The 26,718-nt window shown below is 32.5% G+C and overlaps 1 protein-coding gene across 1 annotated transcript; it reads right to left on the bottom strand.

Moving 5' to 3' along the window:
- Positions 1 to 3,378: 3,378 nt before the first annotated feature.
- LOC106109830 (protein cueball) lies at positions 3,379 to 26,718 on the bottom strand. The gene is made up of 7 exons (XM_013291453.1): positions 26,479 to 26,718; positions 9,282 to 9,678; positions 8,497 to 9,156; positions 7,821 to 8,015; positions 7,032 to 7,232; positions 6,117 to 6,225; positions 3,379 to 3,620 (listed from the first exon to the last, which is right to left on the bottom strand). The coding sequence occupies exons 1-7, from the start codon at positions 26,540 to 26,542 to the stop codon at positions 3,507 to 3,509; spliced, it is 1,740 nt and encodes a 579-aa protein (XP_013146907.1). The 5' UTR covers positions 26,543 to 26,718; the 3' UTR covers positions 3,379 to 3,506.

Consider the following 26,718-nt stretch of genomic DNA (forward strand, 5'->3'; position numbering starts at 1 on the left):
CAGTGGAAGTTCTTTATTTAAAAGGAAACCTTAGATTTATTATCGCCTGGCCAGTTATTCGTAATTTACTTTATATAAACCAAATTCTTTCGCTATGTAATTAGAATATATTTGTCCAAATTAACATTTGTTATAACTTATTAAATTGTGTAATAATTCTCTTTTGTTAATTTTAGTACTTAGTGAGGTAATTATATTAAATGTTAGATTTTTCAATGTATACGGCAGTTAATTGGCAGATTTAGGGCAAGTCCCACCAAATTGTAAATTGTCTGATAACAATCGAACGTGAAAAATATGTGATGGAAATATCGGATTTTGTTCCCTTGTAACAGTGACGTCATTAAGCTATCTGATCCTCTATCAGCCAGTGGTGGGACAGGCCCTTGATATTTTAGGAACATATTTCTATTTACTATATGATTATTGTTAAATTGTATAAGTACAATGTATGGAAGTTACTGTTTAAATGTCATAATTACGATGTAAATTTCTTTTTATCTATTGCCATTTGCGCACAGATATTTTGTGATGAAAATACGGGGTTATGTTAGTATTACCAAATGATAATTTTAAATTATTTTTCATAATAGCGTTAATGTAGGCTTTCACTGACGAAATATAACACATAAAAACGATCTGTTTTTGACAGATTGTAATGAAATATGTCTCTTTTTTTATGAACGACTGTTACGAGTATGAAAAAGCATTGAAAACCTTTCTAAGCTGAGAGCGAGAGCGCAGAATGAGCGATAGAGAGGTAAGATCGGTTTACATTTAGCTTGTGATATTATTACCTAAAATTGTCATTCATAAATTGACTGTACAACCATTTTTTGTGTAAATATTTCGGACGGAAAAAGCCTAAATTTACTTGTACCAAATGTAGTATTAAACCCATGTAGACTAGTTTTTTTTTCGGTGGATAATCGGACGCTTAATTACACACAAGTGTATGCACGTTACATCGATTTTGTTTTGGCTTGAAAACTCGACATGATCAAACTATCTGCCGATTTTAATTAGTCTGCTGGTGCTCTAATGGACTTAGCATAAATGTTAAGTACTCCAAATGTCATTAGAAAGTAGACACTTTTTTACGTTATAGTTTTATTTAACTGGAGGTATATTTACGAAACTTGCTTTCATTGTGATATTGAATAAATGTGGTATATAAACAAAAAGGGGTTTTATTTCAATAAAACAATATTTTCTTTTAAAAAGCATTTTATTTTCATAAAAAGTAAACTATCTCGCTTATACAAAGACTCATAATATCACATTTCTGATGTGGATATTATCAATCCACGAACTAAACTAAGTAACTATCTAACTACACTAAGTAACGACAATGTGGTCGAAACAACCCATCGTAGTGCCCCTCATAGGTAAGTAATAAACGGCATCAACTCGTTTAAAATTTGGAATAATTTATCAATGAAATAAATAGTTTCTTCTCATTAAATAATTTTGAATAAGCACAATTAAAAGTAGACATTTGAGATTCTACATTGGCGTCAATAAAAAACATACGCATTTGACAACTCAGGGTTAAACACTACTGAAATACTCTTATTGTTTTTTAACAAGATTTTAAATTACGAGCGTTTCGGAAATCGAATCATTTAATTTTGTTAATAAAAATGCTACCAATTTGGTAATTTTTAAATAAAATTAGTGGCAACACTGAGCTGTCAAATAGAGCTATCGCCGTTACTGAGGTATCTCGCTACGAATATAGGAACGTAAAAACTAAAACTATAGAACAGCTGAAAGAAAACCACACGGACAAAGTAAAAATTGGTCACCGGATATAAAAATAAGACAACCTTTCACACAACATGGAAAAATAAACAAAATGGGCCTTTACATTATTATAATCAAAATTACATTGATGTCAACATTCATTTCTATTAAGAACGAATAAGAAAACAATCATTTTTCAAAACTATTATAAACATAGTAATTACATGGCCGCGTATAAGTGTTTAAATTTAAGTACAAAAAGATAAATTACATTGAGGGCCCATTGTTCATTCAATTAAAATTAGATAACAATTATTTCAAAACAACACTGTACGGAAGAAACTAAAAACAGTTTTGCGAACTTGAACACAATAAAGGAACCATTAGAAGATTTTTAAACCCTCTGCAGTATTTAAGCTTAAAATCTACGTAAAAACAAGGATATGCAATTAAATAGGCTCCTCGTAAGAAAAGCTGGTGGCAGTTGCTTAATATTAAAACTGTAGACAGACAAATCAAATAAATATTTGAAAATGCTTTATCTGGTTCATTCCTAAGTATGTTAATAGTTATGAGACAAAATAAACCGTACAGTTACAGATTTAATGTCAAAGATATTCATAAATTACGAAAAATATTGTACATTAGAAATTAAATATAAAATTAAATTTGAAGAAAGAGAAAAGTAACTTTTTGGCTGTCAAAGACTAAAAGTATTAGGTGTTGCCAGCTAAAGACACGTTTTTATAACTAACAATTAATCACGGGGATCTGAATTATTACGACACAAATCTTCGAAATAGAGGCATTATTAAGAGGAATATTTAATATTTATAAAACAGACTTAATTGGTATTTAGATAGCTCGCGAAGGCACTGTGTGAGTTTAAGGTAACAATTATTGCTTTGAGTACAGTTAATATTTGTCCAAACATCTACAAAAACAAAAACTTTACTGTTTCAGATTTTTACAAATAAATGAAAGAGATGTCATTATATTTTATAGAAGTAAAAATATTTACTAACTGCCTAGTAATTTTTATTTTAACGAACTTAATTCGTGATTTAACTCATTATTAAATAACTTTTTACTCATGTTTGTGGTTTGTTAGTTTTTGTGAATTACGCATCGAACTTGGCTTTACAATTGTTTACTGTGGTTTTAATTACACTAATATAGTCGATTACCTCACCCCAAAGTAATAAAACTTCACAAATTATTCTTAAAACTAAAAGTCAATGGCCATTGTTAAATACTTACCAAATTATGTAATTCCCTTAATACAATTTTAAAATGGTAATCGTAATGTATTAAATTTATTTTTAGTTATTGTATCGGCTTAAATTTATTTTTTGGTGGAAAATATTAGCAAAAGCCGTTAACCTATAAGTCTATTATTGTTTTTTGTAAGGAAGCTTTGGCGCGAACGCTACATAAGTTAACACGTAACCCGAACTCTTTCCGATATTCACACAAAATTTAATCCACAGCCCTTTTGCCTCAATCGGGGATCCTAAACACATAGATATATAAACTAAAGATTAAATACAAAACACAAAATGAAGGCGAAAAAGACCTCCATAGTGTTGCCATTTACGAAAAACCAGACGTCAAACTATCAATCAAACTAACAAACCATCCATCTATAATTTACATATCTATGCCTACAGTTGTCTCCTAACAGTAAATATCACAATAGTTTAAACTTTGGACACAATACCAAAACGTTAACTGGTTTTGCATTTTTTTGATATGACAGTTTAATATGGGTCGTCTGGATTCTCCATGTTGGCTATTAAGTTTCTCTTCTCTTCTTTGCCAGGCTTTCCGTTAAGTAGGTTTGGTCTTATTGTGTTTCGCGGCTCGAAGCACGGCTGTAAAAGAACATTATATTTAAAACATGTAATCTATTGTCTATAGTTAATTAAATTCTATATATTAGAGGCCTAATTTACTTATATTAAAAGCCTTATACATTAATTTCTGCCAAAAGTATTTAAAACTCAAGCCTAAACATTTACACAGATTAATAATCTACAACTTAGTTTTTAATAAGGTTAATATTGCCCTTCCGCTTATTAATAATAAACAGGCAATGAAAACGTATAATAATTAAAGGCGATTTGTCACGGCTGCAGTTAAAGTTCAAGTATTTACAACACAGTGATTGCTAACAGTAATCGAATCGACTCTATCATAGTATGGACGTTATACGACGAGAGGATGAGGACATAAACTGTAAAGTGTTAAGATTAAATGAGGATGGCTACAGTGGTAGTGCCCGCTTTAACATCTTAGCACTGTAGGGCCGGCATGCCCGGTGTAATACCACGACCACACAGAAGACAGGCGTGAAGTGGAAGCAATTCCGTGTTTCGTCTGATGAGTGTGGTGCCGGAGGCCTAATTTAAGTCCCTTTTTCTTTACAGCCCTTTTGTTATAAGGAGAGGATGGGAAAGGAAAGTGGATTTGACAGAGGAGGAGATACATAAGTAGGGGAAATACCCTCTTTATGTGCATCTCCTTCTCTGTCGGATAAGGGTAGGCAACGCATTTGCAATTGCGGATGTCTATGGGCAGCGGTCGCTTCGCCATTTTGGCGGATTCAGGTGGCCGCTTGCTCGTTTGCCACCTTTTGTTATAAAAAAAAAGGTTGTGTTTAAGAGGATATGCTTAAAAAGGGACTGGATTCTATGAGGGCTGATAGAGATGTATGCAGCAGCACATACTGTGGTGACCTTCCCTACGGAAGTCCAATACAACAAGGTCAAGTTGATGATGAATCGAAAAGACTCTATGGAGGATACAAACTTGATGAATAAACCCCACACATAAATTAATAGAAACAGAAAAATTATGTGATCACATAATACATAGAAAAGACAATCTTAATATCCTTTGTAAACTGGAATGTCTTTTATACATTTCTATCAACTTTTATATATCACTAGCTGTCGCCCGCGACACCGTCCGCGTAGAATTAAAAAAACAAAACCGAGTTCCCTATGTGTTCTTACAGACTATCCTCTACATCTATGCCAAATTTCATCGAAATCCGGTTAGCCGTTTAGGCTGCAAACATCCATCCATCCCTCTAAACTTTCGCATTTCTAATATACGAGCTTTCGCCCGCGACTCCGTCCGCGCGGAATTAAAAAAAAAACTAAATCAAGTACCCTATGTGTTCTTCCAGACTATGCATAATGCAATATATCCATGCCGAATTTCATCGAGATCCGTTCAGTCGTTTAGGCTACAAACTCTAACAAACATCCAACCATCCACCCATCCACCCATCCACCCATCCATCCATCTAAACTTTTGCATTTATAATATTAGTAAGATATAATATATACTAGCTTTCGCCCGCGACTCCATCTGCGTGAAATTAAAAAAAAAAAAACAAAAGTCTATGAGTTCTTCCAGTCTACTCTACAAAATTACTACTGTACCAAATTTCATCAAAATCCGTTGAACCGTTTAGGCTACAAACTCTAACAAACACTCATCTAAACTTTCGAATTTATAATATTAGTATGATTTAAAGTCAATCTATACGTCCACTTAGATATCAGTGGCTTTCGAATTGCATATATTATTTTAACTTCAAAGTACACTTGACACAGTGTACCGCTTTCGTGTCCATTGTCAGTTGTAGGCCATAGTTTTTGTAATTACGTCTGTCTGCCGGCAGCCGGCGCGCCCCGCGCTTTACAATACTAATGATTATCTATTACCTTGTCCTTCAAATTATTCGTTGTTAAGATGTTTCACTTTACCTTGCAATTGTTATTAAATAATGCTTTTGAATTTATAGTCTACTATTGCAATAAATTATTCATCTTTATTTCTAACAGATCTATACTTTACTTAGTAAAAGTTTCCTAACTTTAGTTTTTAAAATCTTATTTGACCTTCACAACTTCTTAAACCTATATCTATCTATACATATAATAAAATTAGAGTGTCTGTTTGTAACATCATAAGAAAAAATCCAGATTTCGGGAAGATGATGATGCGTTGCTGATAACGAAAATAATATTTAAAAAAAAAAATGTCTGTCTGTCTGTCAGCAAGCCGCGTTTGTTCCGGGTAATCTCTAAAACGGCTGGGCCGATTTTGACCGGACTTTCACTGAAGGGAAGCTGACATAGACGGGCATATTATAGGCTTCTTTTTTTTTAAATTCCGCGCTGTCAAAATGGCGTAACATGTGATCCAAATATAGACAACATGCTATTAGAATTAAGTAACCATAAACCAGATTAAACACAAACGAATGTTTATTACTGTAACATGTACGTTAAATCAAAGCGATTTATTACATGTTGCAGTGTAAACCCACGTTAACTATGTAAGAATTTGCTTACCGTTTCGCATATGTTCATATTACAGCAGTTTTCAATAGTAATCTCGCATTGGTCGGGTCGCGCGGTCAACGGGGTCACATTCTTGTTTACAATGATGCGCCTCTTGATTCTGAAAGTATAGATAAATATTTATATACTCTGGAAATAATGACGTATAGGGTGAAAGTTTTTGTAAATTATACAATTCGATGTTAATATTACAGAGAATTTGTTTAAAAGTTTGATTATGAATTTCCATACTATTTTTTTTAAATATAAGTAGATTTTTGTTAATTTACTAATATTTCTTTAAACTAAGTTTTTTTAACTAACTTCTAAAAAATTAACTTATTAAAACTTTCGTGAGACATTATACTATATGGTTTATAACACGGCTATAACTCACGTGGGAACTTTCGGTGTAGGCACCGACCAGTTAAAATAAATCCGCCATCCACTCACCCTGAAGAAGGACCCCCTACGGGTTTGAAACTGGTCGGTGCCTACACCGAAAGTTCCCACGTGAGTTTAAGCCGTGTTATAAATCATATAACTTCTAAAATGTTTCTTTTAACTAACTAAGCTCTAGGCTTGTGCTAGGATATGGTTCACGACATTAGTCGAATGGCGGGATTTGAACCCTCGACCGCAAGATCGGTAGTCCGTACCCCAAATCATTAGGCTATTGGCGCTTATTACTAATCAATATATAAAAATAAATTGTTATTATTAATTGGATGTAAAATCTATAAATCTATGTCTTTAAAATGTAATAACACAAATTTAAGTCTTCCGTTCCAAATATTGTAAACACACATATTTAAATACTAAATAAAAGCTTTAATTACTGCTTTTTGCGTAACATAAGATATAAATCTAGACATAATCAATGTATTTTTTTCCTACCACAGATAATACTATACTTGTTCTACATACCTCGGCCTCCTTCTCAATCTCAACACTTTCATAACAAGCAGAGTACAAGCTACAAACAGCAGCCCCGCCATTGTGCCGAGAGCCATAATTATAGGGTCTCTAATAGGGTCCCAACTGTTACACGCCTCTACGTACACGTCATCTTTATCCGGACCTTCAGATGTTGTTAGTAATACACTTTTATTATCTTCTTTGGTGCAACTGAAAAAAATATTTAAAAAAAATTAATGACCAGCAGAATCTAGTACAATGTAATAAACTAATTAACTTGAATACAGTAATATAAAATAATAGCGAGCGCAAACCTTCGACTAAACAATCGCACAACTGTTGTGCGATTGTCGATTGTTTCGCAGCCAATTCAACTGTTTAGTTGCACAACTAAAAATCGAGTGGTGAGCACACCTCATATAAGGTCATAGGAATCAAAGCGAGAGTAAACAGTTGTAGAGTTCAGTCAAAGATGTGTGCTCTAAGAATTCAGTTACTTATTAAGTATTTTGATATATTCTGTATTCTTAAAAGTTATTTGTTAATCTGTGCTGTTTATCAATACTATTTATCTTTAGTTAAAACAACAATAATGCTAGGAAAATATTAGAACACGGAAGGAATAGTGGGTTGTAGTTTTATAAAATACATCGCAAGGAGTGGCTCGGGCTCAGTTGCAGTCTCGGCGCTCAGTCGCCAACAAGCTCAGAGTTTTTCTAGTCGTCACCACCGAAATGTTCGATATCTTTGCGTCTAATTTTAAAGGAAATCATTTGTGTTGAAATATCTAACACTTACTTGCAATTTTCAATAGGAACTGTCGTAGTTGTAACTGGGAGAGCTTTTACAATTTCACATCGATCCCCTTCAAAGTCTACGGAACATTTACACGATGGCTTTTGATTTGCATCTACGGAACATTTTCCAAAATTTAAACAATGTCCTTCGCAGATATTCACATCGCACCTCGCGCCGGTGTATCCAGTTTTACATCTACAATAGAAGTTTTTAACTATTAGACATTAGGAATAACAAGTTTACAAACAAAGGTAACTAATACGTTCCTTTTAGGGTAAAGATAACTGGTATCTGTTTGTTAGAGGTAACAGTATAATGCCGTTTTAAGAATTATATTGTGAAACGGCAGAACACTAAAACGAATATTTCATTTCGCTTCGCAAGTGCCGCTTACAATCTGCCAGACATCTAATGGAATTTGTAGTTAAAGCATGGGCTTCTGATTTAAAACGCTGTTATATACATAAATGTCGTTTCACTTTAATTACCTCTGTAGTACTATGCACTTAAGCAACAATATGTAACGAAAAATTACAAATGCCCAAAGTCGAAACGACATACCAAAATTTCCATTTGGGTAATCCTTTTTTCCTTCGAGGTCTGAATATACGAGTATTAGAGTAGAATGAATACCAACTTAACTTAATAAATAATCAATTTCCATTATAGTACATACTTGCAAATAGGTTCCCCATTGGCAGTAGCGCTGCAATCACCTTGCAGACAGAAGTTATGGCAAACCGAGATCTCGCATCTCTCCCCGATGTAACCAGTAGAACATTTGCACGTAGTGATTCCCTCTACCTTCACACCGTGCAAACAGAACAGGCCAACGTCACTCGGTATCGTGTAAATATCATTGATAACAGTTTTATTCTCAGCTATAGATGCCAATTCACCACATTCTGGGACGTCACTGATCTGTTCCGATATTCTATAGTTCGCAACAATCCCAAACGGAGGCACAACTTGAAAATGTATAATTTCTTCCGGTTCTTCATAAGGAATGGGGTTTTTAGGCAATTTCCATACAGATTTATAACCTAAATCCGCCCAATAGATGTAGTCTTTGGATACTGTGATCGTGTTCGGCATATGGTTTGTGCCAGCCAGTAATTTCTTTTGATTTTTACCGTCCAAGTCGGAACTCTCTATGGAGTAATGTATCCCCTCTTTATCATCGATCCAGTAAAGATTTTTAGTGTTTTGATCTATCGCAATACTGACAACTTTATAGATGCTTGTAGAATTTAGAATTACAGTTCTTTCTGAACCATCTAATCGAGCTCGTTCTATTGTTGGTTTTGTTATGTTTATATTCGTCCAATAAATATACCTAGAAATAAAAAGAAGTTAATGATAATTTTCTTTTAATCAGAGACTGCATTGAGACAATGAAATGATAAATGTGGGTTTTCTACTACCATGTAAATCAATGTAAAGAGTGAATTTAAATCTTACCCTCTGCAGCTATCCACAGCAATTGCTCTCGGTACCTCGTCATCCATTTTAATAAGCAGATTCCCGTACGTATCATTCTTGGATCCTGGCTTCAAAGACTTCCAGTATATACTCTTCTCATTAGTGTCCGTCCAAAACAGCTTCCTAGTCACAGGATCGAATGCCAACCCTTGGATGTTTTCATACGATCTCCTTCTGACCAATGGTTTGTATTCCTTCTTAGTTATATCGTAACTGAATATAGACGCGTTGTCGTTCTGTGTGTCTACGAACAGTAATATGTTGTGTACAGCGTCGTAGGCGAGGGCGGTTAGCTCACGAAATCTAACCCCTTCATTGCTTATTTTTGTCTGGTTTGTATAAAATTCTATTTGGTCCCCAACCGTGATAGCGACATCTGGAACAAAGAAAGCATTCCTTAATTGCATGTTTACAATTTATTCTTGATTTAAATGTTATTTCTACAGTTTTTCCGTATTGATAATTTCTTACGATTTATGCATTTAATCGCAATATTGTTATTAACTGGTGAGTAAACATATATTGCCCTTCTGACCTAAAGTATGATTTCTTGTACAATGTTTGCTATCAAGTCTTGTGTGAAATTTCTTTTATTATCAAGGTAATTAAAGTCTTTACGTAGTGTAATAATATTAAAACATTTACATGAGGATATCGTAATTTTCCTACGACTTGTCACTGTTATTTTGACACATTTTGCCACGACTAAAACGCATTAGAAAGTGGATAGCAACTGTTATTACTTGACTTTGTAAACGTAAATAAACTGCATGTAACAATATGTTATGCAATCAGAGAATTAGACGACATATTTTGGCAGCGTCGAGTCGCGTCCCGTGACTACCGCAAAGGTGATAGTCGAGGTTAGTCACATTGTTATGTAACGGTAATAGTTTATGTATTTGGTAATATACCTAACAATTAACTATTTAAACAACTAATGGGTCAAAGTGTGGTATTAAAAAAATTACGTACATCTTAAGGTATGTAATGGGGTCTTATTAATTGCAAAAGCAAACATAAGGTATCTTTAGAGTTAAGAAGGACTCAATCAAAGATAACAATTGTTAATAAGGTTCAAATTTTGCGGTAAGCTATCAGCTAAAACAAAGGTACAGATAATGCAGCACTTAAATCCCTTTTGACATATACTTAACAAACGATTCTTCTTTTAAATAAAAAAAAATCTTTAAGACGTTTCTAAATTTAAAAAGAAACAAAACATTTCTTTTTAATTTGCATTCTAATGTTTGGGACGGACAGTTATTTATTTTTTGCATAAATGATTTATTGAATCGATTCTAAATACGCAGAAAATCAAACAGGTTTCAAATGAAACTAAACGAACAGAGTCTCCAGCTTCGTTCCAGGTACATGAGTTTTCTTTATTTGTTAATATTTAATATGTAGAATGATTGAATGCATATTACTGTTTGAAAATATCTGCATGTTCTTTGTATTAACACGACAAAATAAACATGATATTCGTCTTTAACAATTAATAATAAATACTTTGACACATATAGAGAACATCAATGACAAATTGCGAACACTGATCTGTATAAATGGATAGTCGATTGTTTAAAAATAACAGGTTTAGCTTCCTTCAGACTAAAAAGCGCATTTTAATATTAATACCACTTAAGTATATCATTACACTTTTTTTTGTTCAGCGCAAATCAGCAAAAATACTGCAGTTATTGAACGTAATCTTAAGAGATATTTGTCAATACAAAAATAGCATAGCATTGATTTATTATATTTAAGTGTTTAAAACTGAAATCATATCCTATCTCATCTTGTTCGTAGAACTCAACCGGCGTCGTGCTAAAAAGCGCTAATTCAAAATGAATGAACGATAAGAACGAATGACGTGTGAATGGTGTTACCAAAACTGCGAGTTATTCGTGAATTATTCACCGTCGTCCGTATCGTGTTGGAGCAAAGCGATACCATTGGAAAACTTCCAAGAGACGCCTACGTAACAATAGTGAGAACGTATGTAACACAGGAAAATCGTGAACACCGCCCTTTTCTTATTTACCTAAGATAGTTTTACAAGACTTTGCGAAGATGACTTTTTACGACGTGCTATGAATATACAACTGGCTTGTAGTAAACCCAGTGCAATTGTAATTGAAGTGACATTGCAAAGCTGAATGGATTAAACTCATGATATGTGATTTGTCTCGGAAAGTTTCTAACATGCAGTATTCATGATTTGCCGGCGACATATACGTAAGAATACAAGCAATGCGCGTGCGCCGTCCGCTGAGCGCGTACCGCGTAGGAATCTGTGACGCGATTGTCCCCGCCTTGCTTCGTGATAATAATCTCTTGTTTTTTATCTATATTTAACTTTTTGATTAGACTTTTTATTCTTGCCAACTCAGGAAATATCGAGATAGAATTGAAAATAATTTTTATGCCCCATTTTTTATATCATAAAATGGTAAACGAGTCAGCGTCCACTTGAATCCACCGAAATGGCGAAGCGACCGCTACCCATAGGCCATAGACATAAAAATTGCAGGCGTTATCTACTTTTAATTGACGGAGGAGACGCACATGAAGAGGACATTTCCCTTTTCAAAGCGTGTTCTACGCTATCAAACCCTCATTTTCCTTCCCATCCTTTCCACTTAAAGGAAAAGGAACTAAAATTAGGTCTCCGATTAATATTAAAGCAAGGATTATGGTTTTTACTATAGCAAAGCATACTAGCGTATATTATATTAGAACTAATAGATTAGCAAGGATAAACCGTGATGAAACGTTCTAGCATATTTAATACCATTAAATTACAAATGCAAAAGTACACGGTGAACGAATATACCCGGAAAAGGTTATATAGGTACAAATTTATGCAATATACGTTAAAATAACGCAGTAGTTTTCCTTCCTTGTAAGGACTAATAATCACTAAAAAAAAATAGTTTTTTTTTTGTTTTCTTTTTGCACTGACCTTGTGATTTTAAATTTGCAGTATTACGAAGACATTGGCCTTAGCAAGAAATAAAATAGTAACAAATTTACAAACTCGTTCCATATTTCCGTTACGTTATTCCGCTGCGTAATTCTTTCCGACAATACAAGTTCAATATGCAAATTTTTGTCGACCGTACATACCGTGTTCATTCCAAAAGCGACTGACTGCTACTCAGATTCAAGTAATAATTACTTTAAAAAAATTAAGTTGCGTACTGAGCGTTGTTACGCGGTGAAACATTGCGTACGAGGTGGAAAATTTGCGTCGAGCAGTTCGTTGCTCGCTGGATTCTACACGCTTACTAACTGCATGATTGCTCGACGTGTAACATTTTACATTACTCGTACATCGCGTAAGGTCGCTCAGTGCAGTGGATTTGACGGTGGAGGAGACGCATTGGGAGGGGAGATATCCTCTTTATGTGCGTCTCCTCCTCCGTCAATTAGGGTAGCATCAATTGCGGATGTTTATGGGCAGCGGTCGCTTTCCATTTCAGTGGATTGAGGCCGTTTGCTCGTTTACCACCTCATATTATTGAAAAATAAAATAATGTTAATGGTTTGATAATAGTGTTTAAGTTCATAGTTAAATTGTGATAAAGATCAGGATCTAAACGTGCGTTTCCATTGTCAAAACTTGTGTATAAAAATTATGATGTTAGTCTGCCATTAGATGTATGCAAAAAGGATAACAGTGTCTGATACCGTTACGTGCGTTGTCGTTGAATATGAATTTCGAATATATCAATCAAAAGTGGAACAAATAGTGATGTATTTATGTGCATTTCAATATTGAATCTCGAGGGTCAGTCACATTGAAATGTAATCTGCAAGACTCAAATCATAGTGACATATTTATAGCAAATAGGTATTCACTAACAGTTTTCTCTCGCCGTTTTAAAAAAAATGTTTTATACGTAGCACAGGCGTCAACGAAGATGTAATTTTATAACATATAAAATCAAGCTTTAAAGGTGTAAATATAACAAAATACGTTACCGTAGAATTAATAGAATCAAACACAATCAATAGCCCATGTTTTTGTTTCCTGGTCGATCACAAACATGTTTCTAACAGGATATCCTAGAGGTTAAGAATTTTTCAATAGAAAAAATAACACAATTAAACATTACCCTTTTAATTATTAATTATTCTTTTTTAAAACCCCTTGTATTTTGAAAAGTGAATAATATGTAGGTGACGGACGAAATGCAGACTATTCAAAAGCAATAGGAAATATGATACCAATGGTTTTTTAAATAATTTATTAAACAATTATTTTACTGCAGGAAATGTGTTATTTAAATTATTTAAAAAAATCAAAATTCCGACCGTGAGATATAAAAATGAGAAGGTCACGCTTAACAGCAAAAAACTTTGAATTAACATACGTTTTTATGAAATGGATCGATTTTTTTTCGGCAAACAAAACACGTGTTTGTCCCAAAAAGTGCACTTTGTTTAGTAAATTTATGCATCATTGTATGAAAATGTGTTTTGTCGTACCTATTCTTTATTATTTTACTAGCTGTTGCCCACGACTCCGTCCGCGTGTTATAAAAGAAAACAAAAGTGAGTAGCCTATGTGTTCTTCTATACTCTGCTCTACATCTATGCCAAATTTCATCGAGATCCGTTCAGCCGTTTAGGCTACAAACTCTACCAAACATCCATCCATACATCTATCTAAAACTTCGCATTTACAATATTAGTTAGATGAATAAAATGTATTCAAATGTATAAAAACTGTTTTCGACTCGTTGCTAATTTCCTGAACTGATAAAAAGCTCAATAATGATAAGGGAAATTTTGGTTTTTATCTGATGTTGATAATTTTGTCAAGGCCGTGAACATTAATCATTGCAATAACTTAACTGCATTGGACTTAAAAATTACGCCGCATTTTATACAAAAAACTTACAATTAGGTGCTTTTTAATTTCTTCAAAGATCGGTTTAGCTATAGGGTGTGTTTATTTTTAAGGAGGAAAACCATATACATATACTAGAAAAAATATATAAAAACAGAGTAAAACATGCAGGTTTTAAAGTTATAGTATTTTTAACCAAAAACCTTTACTAATAGAAATATGTTGAGTAATATCAGAGATTATTGTGGATTACAATGACCTGTGGTTTTTAATGGTTTATCAAATTTTCGATATATTTCTATTTATGTATTGTGAGACACGTGAAATCACCTGAAAGTCATTCTGAATGCTTAAAATACGTATTGTAAAACATACGTTAGTAAATTAGTCGAGATTTTTAAGTAATTTCTTTACCAATATTAAACACTAGCTGTTGCTGGCGACTTTGCCCGCATGAAATTATAAAATAATACATCATATAGCGTATGTTTCTCACAGATAAATTACCTTTCTAAGAGTGAAAGTATTTTTGAAATAGGCCCTGTTTTTGATTAATTTCAATACATACAAAAATCCAATACTATTCTTTCCTCTTTATAATATTTTTATAGATTTGTATTAATATAGATAGTATAGATGGAGTTATATGAAATTTCTTACCCTGCCGCTTCAAATGTAATAAAAAATCTCCATAAACGATTCTCATAATACAATCGGGTAACCATAAAACAAACTTCATATAAAATTCGCATATAACCGATAACCCGGAAACACAATTTGAAACACAAAAAACAGTAAAAGTTGTTTCGAAACTTAATTGAAACCATAAACCGTGACATTTACACGTTAACTTGGCTGCTTTAAAAATAAAAAAAAGAGATGTTTACGAAAACATGAAGAATAATAAAAAAAATACGTTATCTTTAATTTTTTTCTGATAAATCAAGGATCAAAGTCTATATACTCGTAATAGTTAAAAAAAATTCTTAATTAAATATATTTACACGATATGTTAGTGAACTCTTTGGCAAATCCCGGTTTCGGGAAACGACCTTATTTCGGGCGCGTTTTATTTCCAATAGTAAAAATATAAGGACATTGAACTAGCGTCACCAGTGATTTTTTAAACCATGAAAAATCACAAAAACATCCGATACTGACTATCTTTTGTACAAATGAGTTTTAAATATTGTCGCGACGTCATCTATTGATGAGTAGCGAAAATCAAATTCGAAGAATAATCGAGCTGTTTCCAGAATGCTCGGTCGCCGCGAGCAGCGAAAATGAAGTTCGCGAAAAGATGTCAAGAATATTCGAAACGGCATCGAGAATGTTCTATTATGAAATTTATGTAATTCGGACTATCGAGAAAGTTCTGGAATAAAATGACAAATGAATAACGAAAAGAAAAACGAAATTCGGGGTATATGAGGGGAGCCAGACGTGACTCGGGGAGTCTTACAGTGGAAAGTGAACTGTGAAGAAGTCCAGAGCGAATTACGAAGAAGATTTAGTGACCGCGGAACAAAAGTGCAAGTGTTATAGTGACAGTGGTGTTCTGTAAAGTGCGCTGTGTTAGTGATTCTACATTTTGTGTGTCGTGAAGTGTTAAAGAACAACTGTGTGGGTCTAGTGGTTCCCTGTTTCTGTGAGTCGCGAATAAATTGACACCAAAAATTTCAAGGCGTTTTGACTGTATCCCTCACGCTCGTAACAATATGTACATAATTTTAATAGACAACATAACTCTCATAAAAAATCTTTTCGACTAGATAATTAGTAATAACATTTTATTAAATATCTATTTTACTGACCCTACCCTTTTTCGATTTATAACTTGTACGCATTTGATACTACGAGTATACTCACGTTCATTGCAAATAAAGTCAAAGATTTACAAAATACACTCAATGTTTTGTATGTCTTAGCGCACGTGTGTCAATCCAATAGCAAACACTGGCACTTGACATAAATCTAAATATCCGCGATGTTGCATTTTTAAAGCTTATTCCACAAGGACAGAACAAAACTATTTTGACAGTAAGTGTACATTCAAAGAACAGCAATACTCTGCCCGCGTGTGAAACTAGCGTATCGTAATCCTACCCCTGTGTACATCATCGATCCATGGCGTACGTGACTGTTCCACCTTACGGTAGTGATACACTAATCGGAAAAATCAATAAAGGTTTTTTTAGATCATATTTTTATATGTAAAATTGTAAGACGAGTAGCATTTTGAATACATGAAATTAATAAAAACAATAAAGTACATTTAACAATGATAGGGTATAAAACATTTACTAGCGTATAAAATAGTTAACGTATATTTTAATGTTTTAAAATCTGTGTAGCCTTGCCTTAAGGTATCGGTTTACAATGACCTCTTGTTCGTTCAGCAATTCAGTTACGAAATGTACAGTCGATACTTACACTGACGTCGCCAATTTGTTGCTACGTTGCAATACGATACTATTGGACTTAGACCTTTTACATATTGAAAGTAAATTGCTTACATCTGTATTGATTGTTATGTAGAGATAGATAAGTATACATAAGTATAGAGTAAGTAGCCTATGTGTTCTACCAGACTATCCTCTACATATATGCCAAATTTCATCGTGATTCAGCAGTTTAGGCTACAAACTCTAACAAACATTCATCATTAGTAAGAAGTAGAATTGTTATTTAATATTGATATTAGTGTTGTACTTTTATTTACTTTTTTTACCAAAAACCTTCGCAAATCGAACTTGGTAATAAATGAATTCTACTTTCACTAATTCGTCACAAATAAAGGTGTAAAAAACCATGAAAATAAAAGAACGTTTTTAATTAAATAATGTGGGATTCTGTTTTATTCCCGACTGTACAACACTGGACACCTGTACAAACTTTATTAACCAAACAAATTTCATAAGTTGGTAATTATTAATATTGCCAACTGTTCAAATACATCATTATTATATGATCGTTACTTTTTTATTACTTAACATTATAATGTACGTATGAAGTTATGAACAACGAAGTGTGATGTACAACAATGTACAAAAGTCTGCCTTCACTTTATTACATTCATTAAAATTAATTTATAAAAACTTTCATGAGACATCATAGCGAACGAAGCTGTTAACACTCACCCTGAAGAAGGACCCCTTACGGGTCTGAAACTGGTCGGTGCCTACACCGAAGGTTGACACGTGAGTTTAGCCGTGCTATATATCTATACTAATATTATAGAGAGGAAAGATTTGTATTTTTTGACCAACTTCCCAAAAGAAGGAGGTACTCAAGTCGTCTGTATGTTTTTTTTTATTTTTTTTTGTGTGTTACGGCATAACTCCGCCGCTAGTGTACCGATTTTGGTAATTCTTTTTTTGTATGTATTGAAATAATTCAAAAACTACTAGGCGGTTTTTTTTTAAATTCTTTCACCGTTACAAAGGTAATTTATCTGTGAGTAACATAGGCTATATTTAATTTCACGCGGGCGAAGTCGTGAACAACAGCTAGTAATTAATATTTATTCAAATTGTAGAATGAAGATTGAAGAAATAATATTGTATCTTAACTTCGTACAATGATTGCCAATTCTGCCACTTGTGAGTGCCTGGTTGAATGCTTTGATTGCTAGTTTGGACAAGTCAATTTCAATCGTACTACGATTTAATGCTTCATATCTCTGAGTCTCAACATTATGAGTTGCCACTGTCGAATACTTGTATTAAACAGTTTGCTATATCTATCGATTCTATTAAAAAAACAGAGATATCACTGTAAAGTAAGTTTAGATGGATGTTTTTTAGAGTTTGTAGCCTTATACCGATTTTATTGAAATTTGGTATAGATGTAGAGGATAGTCTGGAAGAACACTTAGGCTACTCACTTTTTTTTAATCTCACGCGGACGGAGACACGGACGAATGCTAGTATTATAATAATTGCAATTCGTGCACGATATTGTTTACATTGAATTACCAATCCTCGAAATAAAAGTAGCCTTCGAGCTATGAATACATTTTGGAAAGTTGCCAGGTTTAAAATTCAACAAAAAAAACGTAACTTTCATACATTTAGTTGAATTTCATTGAAAACTTTAAGAACTAAATTCTTGATAAACTTTCTCAAAGGGAGATTGACAGTAACCTTTTCTTGTATTTCGCTTTTATTGAGGTTATATCAGAGGGATATCAAAAAGTATTTTATCTTAATGAAAAATGATTTAAATTAGGACAGAAACCCGTCTACGTCTTATTTATGTTGGTTGTAACAATAAAAGTTATACGCGTTAATAAAATGCGGTTGTCCGTAATATTGCAAGGCACGTACGTTAGTTATGTACTATGTTATTCTTTTAAACTACGTAAGTCCAGGGTCAGGGTCATGAACGTATATTTATTGCCACACACATAATTATAGCAATCGCCTTTGTTATTGTATATTTATCTCTAAAAGAATTCTTAATTTTGTAAATACAAAAGTACAGTTTCTAAATATTAACGCGCTCACTGCGTAACAGGCCGATATCGGCCTGCCGCGGTATTTAAGAAACTATGTCCCTTTGTCTAGTGCAAAACGATTATCTCAGGTGTATTTACTTTACGTTCCATTACATAAAAATGTATATATCATGTTTCCACAAAGTCATGGCAATGTAATTTATCCTAGTGTTGGCGGGTCTAAAAAGACCTGCCTGACTGGCGGAAATATAATTGGGGGCGCATTTTGGCCCGCAGCCGCACCAGATGAAGAATTATGATTTTAATTGATTTTCAAAGATGTGCAAGCACCCAGGCCAAAAAAAAATTATATCTAAAGAAATATACAGGAATATTGTAAAATTTTGATGGTCACGGTTATAAGTAGCAATTCAAGTAGTTATGAACATTATCTTGCAACTTAGAAGCCACTTAACATTATACACACTCACGATGATTCCAAAATATTAATAAACACGTAAGCAATTTAAGTTGTTTTACCAGATTGTGTAAAAAATCTATTACAAAACATTAAATTGATTAAATGCACGAATACAAAATGTGGTATTTATTTTTTCTCTACATCAAGTTTGTCTATAAAGATAGCAGCAATCTATACTAATTTTATTAAGGGGAAAGATTAGTGTTTTTGGATATATGAATTTTTGTCTGTATATGATTTACGTAAACACTACTGGGCCGTTTTTAAAAATTCTTTCACCATTAGAAAGTTAATTCATCTGTGAGTAACATATGATATATTTTGTTCCATATTTTTTGCAAATTTTTTGGCAGCGATGATTTCGTTATTTCAGTAATACTTATAATTAGCTCCTTTAGCATGTTCTACATTAAAAGGTACATAATTACATCCTAGATTTAAGTGTAGGCGCTCATATCTTTTAGTTTATTTATTTATTTTATTTACTTATTTATTGAAAACAGATTAACAATTAACAATAAAAGTTAAAACCAATTAAAAGATAAATACAAATAGTTATTAATTATGTTAATCTTTCAATTCTTAAACGAAATGGAAATACTTCATATTGATAATAGATTACGAATACGTAAGTATTAATGAATGAAAAGTGTTACAATTACTCTTGTTACAAACATATATAACAGACGATTTAGATTTCATAGGTAATTAAAGCATTAAAATAGTACAATCGTTATAATTTTATTATAATAAAAACGTGATAACCTTGAATGAAGTACGACAAATGTTAGAACAATATAATGTCATTGGTAAATCGTTTACTCCGCTTGTTTGTAATGTGCCTGGCAAATTATAAGAGCCCGCTCTTGGTTAAACTACCATACAATTGTGCGATTGACGATTATTTCGCAGCCAATTTAACTATTCAGTTGTACAACTAAAAATCGAGTAGTGTGCGCACCTCCATATAAGGTCATAGGAATCAAAGCGCAAAATTGTGAGATAGTTTGTAGCGAAAAATAGTCAAAGGTGTGCGCGCGCTCTTATTATTACGGCAAATAATAGGTGACATTTGATTACTGCCAGTCCGCGTAAATTATGTAATGAAATTGTTTGACAGGCAATTTATCGGGGCAAATCACAAACGGACAGGGTTCAGGTACTACCTGTGACATTATAGTGATCTTAACCTTCTTAAATCATATACTATTGAGGTATTGTTGGCAACATGATATATTTATCAAATTTCTTGGCAAGTATACATAAAGCATCAGCTGATAGCAACAATAAATCTATACTAATATAATAAAGCGTAAACACACACTTCTCTGTTGCCTAAGATGTCAGCAATCACAGCATATTTTCGAATAACTTTTATTTTAATAAAAATCCCTACACTTAGGTAACGTTTTAGGCTATACATTTACACGCCGTTAAACTTAGGGGTTAATTTTGTATAAAAACTCTAATGTGGGAAAGAGACCATAAGTTGTTGCCAACATCAAGTGAGAAATGTGAACAATAAAATGTCGAAGTCTCATGGGAACAGCTAGTTATTAATAAATTCAAATCTCATTGCGTGATTAAAAACAAGGGTAAAAAAACAATAAACTAGATTCATAGTAAAATATTAAAATTGAATTATTCCAATAATTGAATTCATGGTTATAGAAAAGATACTGAAAACGAAATTACGTTTTCTTAGTATTTGAATAGATTATGTCATTAATATTAATTTCACATTGATTCCGAGTTATTACAGAATAAATAGTTTATACTGTTTCAATATAATTCCTGGAAAATGGAATTATAAAGAGAGGAAATAATAACAAAGTTCTCTTAATGTAATTTACAATAGTACACTTGATTAGAAATACAATAAACATAAAGGAAGGGAAATAAAAAGTAGCGTTAAATGAAACAGATTCATAATGAAAAGGAAATACTAAATAATTAGTTAAAGCTATGCATTTTACAATATAAATTATTTCCTATAGAATCGTTAGTTTTTGCAGCTTTATTCTGCTCTTACGTTCCCCTAACGTGTGGATTTCTGACGTATGTCGTTGCTTTATCAAAAAAAAATAGGGACACAGAAATAGAACTCAGATAGCTTAATGACGTCACTGTCAGATAAGTTAACAAATCCGATAATTAAAGCACATTTTACACGTTGGATTGTTATCAGACAAATTACAATTTGGTGGGACAGGCCCTTAGTATTATATTTTAGTAGTCTTCATATTACCTAAATCCGTTTAAAACGTGTGTATAACCGATTGGGGAATACCATGACCTCGAGAAATTCCGACCCAATGTTTGTTTTTAATGTTTTTATAAATTGATAATATGAAATAAAAACATTTATATTCACTGGTCTTTCTTTGATAACTTGTCAAAGAAAATTTCAATTTTTTCCGACGTTAAAATAAAAAAAAAAAACATCTAATAGATACATTCATCTGAAATAGAAAAAATATGCTTTCGTTACAAAGATCTCATTGTAAATCGTCAATTAGAATGCAAGACAAACTGGTCAGCACAATTTATGCTCTGTCCGTGCCCTACTTTAACTCTCCAGTCCTTTAGTCTTTGACAATAGCTGGACAATAACTGTCAAAGGTTATTTATTACACAATCGATTGACGACAGTCTAATTTCAAATAGAAATTAGGACAGTACACACATTAGTCTATTATAACCCTAATTAATTTTCTAATTCAACTCAAACATCGTCGGAAAAAAAAAACAGCGCAAAACGATGTTTAATTATTCTTTCTAGCGTTTGTTTCTCGTATATTTATTATACGACTACGTAAATATTGACGTACCATACTTGTTTTCACTGTACTGGAACGGCTCTGTTACATACATTATCATTTATTGTAATTAAAATTATTTCACTGAATAAGACTAATAAAATACAGTATTTAATGTGCGTATCCGAACATTATTTTAGTTTTCACAAGCAATAAAGCCTAGCAAGCCCTAGTTAAAGATGACAAGTTTATCAGGGTTTGACGCAGAATCATCAAGAAAACCTGAACCGAATCGAAACGCTTCTCTATGTCATTAGACAAAAAAGCTTCCCTATTAAATTCTGGGTTGCCTGTAAGATATTGCTCATAGCAATAAGGCCGCCTTTGCACATATTTTGTATTAGTGTAGTTAAAACATTTGTATTATTATTATTTAATTTTTGTGCAAAAACTTTTAAATAAAAAGATAAATAAATAAATTCGGTTGCTGAACTGTATCCACGCTACGTTCATATCAACTTATAGTTTTTTGGCCTTACCGATGACGTCGATTTATGGTCCCAACCTAACCAGTTTTGATAGGAAATTAGGTTACAAATAAAAACCGGATCAAATTTGGGAAACCATAAAACGTCAATTTATCTATTTAAAACCCATTTAAATTACAGCTACACCTACTCCTCCAAGGAAAAGCCACTGTACGTTTCTAATTTTATATATTCACAAATATATTTGATGATTTCAAACGCGTTAAACAAATCATTATCTTCATGAAGAATTTCCACATTATTATAACAGGTTATTTATTTAAAATTGTAAATATTAAAGAGGCAATCATTTTCTATTATCTTTGTTATCTGTGTTATTTTACCAAAAAATAAAACATGTAATTACAAAGTATATCCAGATTTTGTTTTGAGAATCTACAGTAATCATATGAAGTTTGAGAAACACTCGTTTTAAATTTTATAAAGCTACGTATAAGTCCTCAATTACAGTTTGTATAAACTTAAGCATAATTTTTTTAATCTTAACTAGCTGTTCCCGTGCGGGTTCATCCGCATGAAATTTTGAAAATTTTATTTTATTGTTTACATTTGTCAAATTATCAATAGTAAATGTGAAAACGAAATGACATGACATGATGACAATCTTGCTTCCTTGATGTTGGCAGCAACTTATGGTCTCTTTCCCACATTAGGGTTTTTATCCAAAATATTTACCCCCTAACTTTAATGGCGTGAAAATATATAGCCTAAAGCGTTACGTAAGTGTAGGGATTTTCATTAAAAAAACTTTTAAAAATGTGTTTTAATTGCTGACCTATTAGGCAACAAAAAGGGTGTGTTTACGCTTTATTATAACAGTACTAGCTTTTGCCCGCGACTCAGTCCGCGTGGAATTAAAAAACAAAAGTGAGTAGCCTATGTGTTCTTCCAGACCTCTACATCCATACCAAATTCCATTGAAATCCGTTCAGCCGTTTAGGCTACAAACTCTAACAAACATCCATCCATCCATCTAAACTTTCGCATTTATAATATTAGTAAGAAGATATAGATTTTGTATAATAGTAAAGAATTAAAAACAATAATATACGTAATAATGATTAATAACATTATAAATATGTTAATATAATATTCTTGTTGTTAATCTATTGACATTGGTTAGATAAACAGGAGGAATGGAGTTAATGAATTGACTACTTAAACCATTTGATATCGTCTGTATGTAGATGTTATGTAAGAGTTACATTGCAATTGATATCGTGTCAAGATGATGCTTTATAATCTATAGCAAGGATAAGGTATTTCTCAATGTATAAATGTTGACAGATTAAATCATAAACTAAACTAGCTTACGCCTAAGATTTCGACCGCGTGAAATTGAAAAAAATAAAAACTAAATTAAATAGGCTATGTGTTCCAGACTATCCAAATCAATACCAAATTTCATTGAGATACGTTCAGCAGTATAAGGCGCAGATTATAACATCCATCAAAACTTTGGTATTTATAAAATAAGTAAGGTAATAAGCACAGTTACATTTTTGTCCTTTTTTAGATATAGTCTAATAGCGTAATTTTATTTACATTTTTTTTTATTTTTATCTGCGATCAATCTTTAAAACTTTTAGTAAATGTGAGGAACGTTTAAATTTTCAGAACATTTTCTCCATCGAGAAACTTCTTTTACGGAAGAACTAACGGATCTTATTTGTTACATAATAGTGGCCCTTTTTAGTCTCCTGTGACCACATTTGGATAAGACTGTATCCAGGGGATTGTGGTTTTAATAAAGTGAATTTATTTAAATAATAAAATTAATTACAACATATTAGAACCCATCGACAAAAAACGTAAAAAATGTCGCAGGAAAATTAATACTAAATTACTTGATATAAACTATCTATTTCACATATTTTTAAACTGATCCCTTGGATTTTCAGGATTAAAAGATATAAATGATAAATTAATACATTGATTATTTTTAAATCAGCTCGAGTCTCGGCTTATCCAAATATTCATGAAAAACGTTAATAACATATTGGAATTTTTTGAACACACGTTAATGTATTTTTTTCAAAATCATATTTTATTATAAAATCAATCAAAATGAAACTACCTTTATTTGTTAACTAGCTGTTGCTCGCGACTTCGCGCGTGTGAAATAAAAATATAGCCTATGCTACTCAGTAATAACATAGCTTTTCCATGTTGCAAGAATTTTTGAAATCGGTCCAGTAGTTTTTGAGTTATTTCAATAATTACAAAAATCCAAATATACAAATCTTTACTCTTTATAATATTAGTATAGAAGTATAGATAATTAAATCGTAGACAGACTTGCGGATTGTAATCTTTTATATCAAATGAACTTGGAAAGTTTCGCTTTCTCTGTAACTAGATGTAACCGACCGAGATTGCCAAGTCTTACCATAAAAGACCATAGTGTTATCTAGATTATTTGAATACACAACATATTTATACAATCTGCTTTTCAAGCTCAGAGATTTTGATTATTATTTGCAAAAATACAAGAAGTCCGTACATAGAAATACTCGTAAAAGAACATTCTATAAGATAACGCAAATATAAATATTCGCCGATCTCTGACCTGATCTACAGTAGGCATTGATATGTTGAAAGCTGATCTAACTAATAACAATGTATGTATGTACATCATTCAATACAGTGTTTATTCTCATACCACTAATAAGAAACTTTGTTTGTAAACATTGTGAGGCACTTTTATAAAATGATTCTAAGGGTACGTCCACATCGTTTGATCCACGACTGTTATCGTAGTGCGTTTATTTTTTGTAAGATCATATGTATTCGCGTTCATGCACCGCTCTTAGCTTCGCGGGTTCGTCAGATGTGAACGCACCCTTAGACAATGTTCTTTATATTTATAATTCTTTTGCATAAAGACCTCTTTGAGAAAGAACGTTGTTAATAAAAGAGTTAGTTCTTTGCGTTATCGGATTTTATAAAATGGGTTATGATTTAATGACTTACAACATAGACCAACGTCTTATAACGTCCATCTTTGTTAATAACAATGGTTGATTATTTTAACTATTATAGTGGTTGAAAACCCACGGTTTATTAGTAGAGTACTAACACACTTTTATCTAGATAAATCCTTGATTTAGGCTTAGTGCGATGACTAATTAGTCACAAATTCACTGGCAGGGTTCTTAACAACTTTCTTTGACAATGTATAGCTTCATTTTATTTCCGAAGCGATAGAAATACGGAAGAAAGCTCGTAAAATGCCGGCAATAAGACATTGAATACCTATGTGTTTTTCCAACACAGAGCAATAATACATACCGACATAAATAATAGTAAACTAATGCTAATTGGTAGGTATTATATTAGTAAATGCAAAAATTTTTGTATTTACATGCAAAGCAAATTAGTTCAAGCAAAGAGCATATTTGTCCCAACATAACTGTTAAATAAACTATTCAAATAGGCATAATAGTTAACATGAAGGTGAAATAAAACATTAACTCAAAATTCACAAAAAATTCTCCATAACATTGATTTTTAAAAATATCTCATTTTTACTACACTCTACGAAAAAAAGTATAGTTTTTTTTCTTAACGTTTTATGGGGAAAAAACGTTAGCGCCCAAAATGAATAAACAATGTGTTTTGTTTAAAATAATAATGACATGTAAATGAATTTACAAAGAAAATGTAGATAAAGAACTTAAATAAAAACATTTATTCCAGAAAAGTGTTAATTTATAACCTGAAACCGATCTGAAAATACCGCAATAAGCTTTCCAGACTTCAGGAAAGTGCCACTAAATTGAGACGCATGTTGCATAGGTGAAGCAGCATACTGCTGGGATATACTCAATTTAGTCGGGTTATGACGAAAACCGCTCGAAGTGGCCTACGTGACTCTCGGCCCCCTAGCAATGGAGTCGTGGCGCCAAACGATTTAGCATCTTATTGACTTCTCATTTAATACAATCTTATGAATGAAACACTAATAATTGTTAATAATATCTAAACTCTAAATATACATTAGTAAAGTTAACCTCAAACACGTTGCGTAACTTTGTTAAAAAAATACACGTGTAAAATACTTTAATCAGCTGATTTTTTGCGAATACTCACCCCATGCATGAACGAAGCCGATGGTAAGGCTTACATAAGCCAACAAACACAGTGTTTTCAACATTTTATTTCATTAATTTTGAATATGTATGTCTAAATGCACTTTGGGTCGAAAATTGTTTGTACGAGTTTCAGCCCAATGACGGACAGAGGGCGCGCGTCGTTAGCATCCACACCGGCCGCGTGTCAGACCGAAACTAAATAAAATCGAGTGAAGTGAAATGAACGGTCGACTGTGGA

Source organism: Papilio polytes, unplaced genomic scaffold, assembly GCF_000836215.1.
Source record: "Papilio polytes unplaced genomic scaffold, Ppol_1.0 DF821067.1, whole genome shotgun sequence".
Taxonomy (NCBI): Eukaryota; Metazoa; Arthropoda; class Insecta; order Lepidoptera; family Papilionidae; genus Papilio; species Papilio polytes.

Coding starts and splice junctions, on each gene's coding strand:
- LOC106109830 (XM_013291453.1), bottom strand. CDS start 26,542: ATGTTGAAAACACTGTGTTTGTTGGCTTATGTAAGCCTTACCATCGGC. Junction 6,226..7,031: donor AGATTGAGAAGGAGGCCGAG/GTATGTAGAACA, acceptor CTATACTTTCAG/AATCAAGAGGCGCATCATTG. Junction 3,621..6,116: donor ATATGAACATATGCGAAACG/GTAAGCAAATTC, acceptor GTTCTTTTACAG/CCGTGCTTCGAGCCGCGAAA.